The sequence below is a fragment of the Embiotoca jacksoni genome, unplaced genomic scaffold (assembly GCF_022577435.1).
Source record: "Embiotoca jacksoni isolate LCO1_2020_lvr unplaced genomic scaffold, fEmbJac1.0.p SCAF_5, whole genome shotgun sequence".
Taxonomy (NCBI): Eukaryota; Metazoa; Chordata; class Actinopteri; family Embiotocidae; genus Embiotoca; species Embiotoca jacksoni.
Genome location: NW_027185403.1, coordinates 7,061,598 through 7,068,055, shown reverse-complemented (window position 1 = coordinate 7,068,055; position 6,458 = coordinate 7,061,598). Strand labels below are relative to the sequence as shown.

General features: G+C 39.6%; 1 protein-coding gene across 1 annotated transcript; it reads right to left on the bottom strand.

Moving 5' to 3' along the window:
- Nucleotides 1–316: 316 nt before the first annotated feature.
- LOC138211094 (forkhead box protein N2) lies at nucleotides 317–6,171 on the bottom strand. The gene is made up of 5 exons (XM_069170706.1): nucleotides 5,901–6,171; nucleotides 3,737–4,391; nucleotides 3,368–3,489; nucleotides 2,167–2,222; nucleotides 317–1,767 (listed from the first exon to the last, which is right to left on the bottom strand). Exons 2-5 carry the CDS (start codon nucleotides 4,346–4,348, stop codon nucleotides 1,415–1,417), a joined length of 1,143 nt encoding a protein of 380 aa, XP_069026807.1. The 5' UTR covers nucleotides 4,349–4,391; nucleotides 5,901–6,171; the 3' UTR covers nucleotides 317–1,414.
- Nucleotides 6,172–6,458: the final 287 nt, after the last annotated feature.

Sequence of the window (6,458 nt, the reverse complement as noted above, 5' to 3'; positions counted from 1 at the left end):
CTACCGAACAGGTGACAGAAAACTGATTTGCTTTTATACAAATCGTATTCAAAATATGTCAGCGGCTGAAACGGATGCCGTTTCTTAGCAACAGGTCCTTGTTGAAAACATAGATTTCAAACATCTGGCTGGGTGTGACAATCCTGCAGGCTGAAGGTTAAGCGCCCTCTAATGGTGCAACTTTTCTAAACAGCAGATTCCACAGATGCTGCAAACACCCAAACTGATCCTGCAGCATTTAAAAAAAACAACAAAGAAAAAAAGCCAACACAAACAGAAAAACAAACAAACCCGGATATACTGACAGAACATTGAAAACAGTCGGCAGCATCACTGTTTATTTGATAGCTTACAAAATCTAAAGTTTTTGAAAATACATATAATTTATAAACAGCAATTCAATGTACCCTGAAATGTACAATGGTTTAAATGGCAGTGAGTTCATTTATTTCTAATCAAACTATTCCTGACTGAAGACAGTTTAGCTTACAAGTTCATATTCAGGGTTTCATATTCAAATAAAACCAGGACATTCGGGGATTCAAGAACTTGATATCATGTACATTAAATAAAGTCCAGCAAACATAATCTGGAGCATGACAGGTGTAAAGAAATTAATTAGAAATAAAATTGGAGGAACCTGTGTTATTGTAATTGAGTAGGGCTTTCCCATACTTTTTCAGTACAATCTACATTTGCAGCTACATTATAAATTAAATATTTTCTAATTATTTGTTATACTGATCTGTGTGTAGAAAAGGTTACAGTGACAATGTTAAACAGGAAGATATTCATATACAGTTTCTTTTGACTGTTATTCCCCTCCTAAAGTAACCTAAAACTTTCTCACGAAGAAGAGTTGGTCACTACTTTGAAGAACTGGAGATGGTCGGTTAGACGTACTTATACAAGTATTAAATGTTAACAGTATGGATGTGTGCTGGTCATTGAGCTACTTTAACAGAATATGAATCACACTTTAACTTGCAAAACATCTTAATGAAGAAATTGTACCTCTACTTGAATTGGAAGTACTCCTTCCACCCCTGAGAATCAACTTAAACTCGTAGAGAATCTACTAAAAATAACTGTAATAATACTTTCCCCTGTTTCTTTGTCCATGTTTACTGTCAAGTCTCAGTCCAGGTTCTTATCGTATGATGTGAACTGGTGGTAAAGTCAGCGTTGCATCAAAGGCGCTGAATACATGTGAAGTAATGCGATCAATAGTTTTAAGTTAGTCCATCTACAGATCTATATTGTTATCTATCTCCAGAACAATACACAAACCGTAGGCCAGTGTCAGCATCCCAGGAACAACCAACATAAATCTTCATTCATGTTGATTAGTTGGAGTATTTATGCAGTGGATTAAACCACTGCATTCATCTGCGATTGTTAAGTAGGACATGAATTAATATCCCCCACCTGCCAGGTCCAGCAGCGACCCGGCGGCCTCCTGGGCCTCGGCATCAAGCTGAAGGATCTCCACAGTCTCCAGATCCAGCTCGGTGTCCCCCGGCAGCACCAGATACTGGTACTGCTGGGACTGGTAATAGTGTAACTCAATGTAGCCGCTGTCTGACAGAGGGTCTTTCTCCATCTCTTCGCAGACCTCCTCCTGCTGGTATTCAACCGACTCCATGGTGACAAGCTCCTCATGATCCGGGGTCAAAGGGCACGGTGGGTTTTCAGCGAAGATTGGGTTATCAGAGGTGAGGATTTGGGATGAGGACGCAGAGAGGAGCAGGGTGTGAGAAAGGGGATCTGCATGAGAGACAAAGCATTGAAGTGACATAAAGTAAGACATTAATATTACCAACTTGTTTCCATAAAAGCTGGTTGAACAACCACTTGTCGGATTTTTCAGCAATCACGTGGGCCCGTATAGCGCATAGGCTCGGAAATAAAACGAGGGGACTCATAAAGGCGACTAAGCTAAGCTATTGCTGGGTTGCCAAGGTAATGGAAGGCAGTTGCCACGACAACAGCACACAAACACAGGGACAATGTTGCATGCTGAGAAAGCTGCAGAGCGGGAGAAAAGCTGCAGGTTGTAAAAGTGTCAGAAAGAGCTGATGACTGATGAAACACTGAGGACGACAAGAAATTCACACACGGTCAAATATTAGGGTTCCTGTGATAATAAAGGGACGTGAAACGAACCTGAGATTTCCATTGAATCACACACTGCAGGCACTTCATAGTCAGCTCCTTCCAACCTGCACACGACACACAACACAGAACTACATATATATAGCTTTGTTCGTTCGTTTAAAATGCATCCCAATGGGAATCATTAAAATGTTAAATTATTCACTAACACCTCACCCACTGCAAGAAAATTATATTTTAATGGTATGGTAAGAAACCAATTCAGAGCAATATACTGAACTTAACTGAATACTGAAGTCATATTTTGTAGGCCTACAACTAATAATGAATTGTCTTCCTATTTTGACAATTAATCAATAAATTCAATTTAGTTCAATCTATTTTTATGTGTAAAATCATCATGTAACATGGCCCCAGAACACTTCACAATCATAAAAAAGCACACAGTGAGGAAACAACATTAAATCATTTTGACTATAAAAAAAAACAAAAAAAAACAGAAAGTAGTGAAAACTTTTGAGTCCAAAATCCAAAAACATTCAATTAAATTGAATTAAAAAACACTTAAAGTCTCACATTTGAGAAGCTGGTGCCAATAAGTGTTTGGTCATATTCCTTTGTAACTAAAAACTGTTGTAGAACTATTTTCTGCTATGTCATTAAGTAATTGAATAATTGACTAATCATATCAACACTAATACAAATATAAGTATAAACCTTTTGTGTCTGAGAGTCAACAGAAAAGTCACATGTCACAATGCAAGCATAAAATACAGGTTTGAGAGCAAATTTCTCGCACTTGTAGTCAAAAATCAAATCTGTAGGTAAAAACATCTGAAGTGACAATAAAATGATCTGGACCGCAAACAAATGATCTCATACAGTTTTGTTGGTTTTGGTTTTGGTCACAGACTTGAGAATTTTGCTTATGAATGAAACTAACCTCTTTGCAAGTGTGAGATGTCCTCAAAACTCTTTCTTTAAAATGAACTAAAAATAACTTCATACTTTTGGTCACCGATTGTTTTAGTCATCAAAGTAAATACAGTATGACAAAACGTGTGTGGTTGCAGCTAGAAGCTTCACAGATGTCAGGAGCAGCCTGCTTTTTATTTATTTATTCCTGTATCATGTTTAATTGAACACATTAAAATTTCTGGCAGCTGCTCAGAATAAATAATCACTTTAAAACTTTGAATTCATGGAGTAAAAGATGAAGACTGAACTGATGCTTTAACCGTGGGATACTTACAGTGCAGGCTTGTCAATCAGGTTGCTGTTGGTGCTGTGATAACTGTGGGTCTTCCTCAGCACATCGAGGAGCGCCGGCCGATACTCTGGACACACACACCACAGCGACCCCTTCCCCACTGACTGCAGCGAACACACAAATCCACTTGAAACATTCAAACTGTAACAGCTGAGCCAAAGAAAGTCTCCAGCATCACTTAGTAGGCCTATAAGAGCCGTGACACATGGATAATAGATTATAATAACTTCCCTTTAGGGAGGCCTAACTGTTTTTAATACAGAACATCTGGATTCAGCGTGTTGCTCAAAGACAGCTGTCCTTTTATTTAAGCACAATGTCTCATGTGGATACGTTGAGTCATGTGCCTACCTGGCTCTTGTCCCTCTGAATACGACGGAAGCTCTTGCTCAGGGACAGGTTGTGTCTGACAGAGTTCCTCCAGCCTCCTGTGGCCGTCCTGTAGTAGGGGAAAGTGTTCACAATCCATTCATAGATGTCTTTCACTGGAAGCCTCTTGTTTGGGGAATCTTCTATCGCCATGAAAATCAGACTACTAAAGGAGTACGGCGGTTTTGACGAAGCAGGAGGAGGAGGCTGGGTATGCGTGGAGGACTCTAGCTGACGCAGTGGTGTAATTTTGGCGAGAGGCTGCAGTGGTAGCAGGTTTCCCCTCTGATGCAGCCAGCTGAGACAGGTTAGGTCATCTTGGTCAGATATGTTTTCCATGCTCAGACATTGCATGTTTTGTCCCTCGAGACAATGAGGCGCTGTGCAGTGTGAAAGAGGTGAGGAGGAGTGAACGGACTCTGCCGTTGCTGGAGAAAGTGAGGTCGGGGATGGGGGGAAGGAAATGGGCGAGAGTGGGAGGGAAACCCGGCCATTGAAGAAGGTCTGCTGGGGTGAGGAGGAGAACGGCAGGGACCCTCCAAAAGTGGCAGGACACAAGGGTGAGGGTGGCAGTGTATGAGAGCTGTTCTCCATCTCACTCTCCAGATGAAACTTCCAGGGTCATTCAGCTGCACCGCTGCAGATAACAGAAATTCAAAAAAATCAGAAGTGGAAGACATTTTTAGATCCTTTACTTAAATAAAAGTACCAACTACTCCATTACAATAAAAACCCTGCATTAAAAATCCTACTTAATTAAAAGCACAGAAATATAAGTAAAATATAAAGCATTAAAGTAAAAGTACTGGTTTGGTCTCTCTGATATATATGAGGAATTTATGACATCATTAGAGTATTTATACTGAAGCAGCATGTTACTGTTGTAGCTGCTGCAGGTGGAGCTGGTTTGAATATTTTATATCAGTTTTATATCCGCGGACAGCAGATAAATCTGACGGGTCGTCAGATAATAAGGGGGCAAGGAAAGAAAAAAAACAATCTTGTGATATTCACATCTATCTTGAGTTTTTGGGACTTTTTCGTTCATCTTTTTGCTAAAATGTTGGATCATTTGAACATTTGTCGAAATAAAACCATGTAAGAAATTTAGAGGCAAAAATCACTATTTGTTGGAGCTGGTAACGACTCAGACATCTGAAATGTGACTCCAACTTCACTGATTTTTGTAAGACATAAGAACAAAAAAGGGGTGGAAACCACTGGAATATTCTTTAACGATGTGTAACTATCAATTGGGTCAAATCTTCAACTGAAAAATAACTACAGCTGTCAAATATATGTCGTATAGTAGAAAGTGCAATATTTCCTTCTGAAATATAGTAGAATGGAAGTGTAATTTACATCCAATGACAATAGTCAAGTAAAGTACCTCAAAGTCATTACTTAAGTAAATGTACTTAGTTACCCTCTACTACTCTAGGAATTAATCAAATTTACTGCTGTAAGGAATGACTGAGTTTAGTCAAGAGGTCAAGTAAAAGACAGAAACGACAATAGTGGCATTACACAGTAAGTATGCCGATGTTTTTTTTTCCCTTTGTTTATGAACTGATTAATAAACCAGACTTTAAAAACTACATTTCAAAACAAAACCATTATTTAAAACACAGGGTAACCACTCCTGGTTCATTTCCAAGTTTTAGAATACAAAAGTTGATAGAAAACACACAAAGTTAAAACAAACAAGCAAACAAAAACCCCACAGCTTGATTTCGTTAAACGTTTGCCTCCAGTTCCCCTCTGATGAGCATCCACTAAACGTTCAAAGTCCACTCTCCCAGTCGCATCTCTCGTTTTAATAAAGGTAAAACATGCCCAGAGAGCAGGTGATGGTCTTTCAGAAAGTCAATGCTGATCGTAGATTATAAAGAAGCTGCACTGGCGCCGACTACACGCTTTTCATACACTAAGGTCAACCATCGATTTATTGCATGTAAGATCACATTTATTCCGCTCTGAAAGTTTCTGTGTGAAGCCACATGGCTCTACATGGCTGGCAAATGGCGGAACAATATAAAGTTTCATTTAGCTAGTCAAGAAAGCCGCCTTTTCCCCCCACCTCACAGGTGACCCACTCGGCGCTGTTAGCTGGTCCCACAATGCCTTACATGATCTAGTTACTCACCAAATTACCAAAAATGACGACTCTGACGGGAACGGGCTTCCCTTAAACCTCCACAACACGACTTGGAGAAGTTTAAGAGGAAATCCTGATGTTTCGAAGTGGAGTGGCGGTCGGACACCTCCACCTCCGTGCTCTGTTGCTGTCCGCGGTTTCCAAGGAAACCAAAAGGACGCTCTGCGGTGTGCGCGTGCTCAGGCGCGCTCCTTTACCAATTGTACAGTCTGACACCATCCGACATGGTAGACAGTCCCCAGATAATACAACAGGATAGTGGAGTAAAAAAAAAGAAAAAAAGACAGCAGTGTAAAACACTGGCTGCAATGATTAATCGATTAGCTTAGCTTTTTGATTATAACTTGTTTTGAGTTATTTTAAAAGGTTAAAAAACAACAACATGCGACTCCCACCCATTTAATGTAATTATCTTCTGGTTCCCTTCTTCCTCAATGATAATTAACTGAGTATCTTTTGGTTTTAACATTGTATTTTGAGCTAACTGTGGCAAGTGTCTTTATAATCAGATATAAATATGGAAAAATGATAATTCCCCACTAAAAT

What these genes read in the sequence shown, in the direction of transcription:
- LOC138211094 (XM_069170706.1), bottom strand. Translation starts at nt 4,348, where the DNA reads ATGGAGAACAGCTCTCATACACTGCCACCCTCACCCTTGTGTCCTGCC. An exon ending in TTCAGAGGGACAAGAGCCAG is followed by an intron (nt 3,490 to 3,736) that starts GTAGGCACATGA and finishes TGTTCGCTGCAG; the next exon opens with TCAGTGGGGAAGGGGTCGCT. An exon ending in CTGATTGACAAGCCTGCACT is followed by an intron (nt 2,223 to 3,367) that starts GTAAGTATCCCA and finishes TGTCGTGTGCAG; the next exon opens with GTTGGAAGGAGCTGACTATG.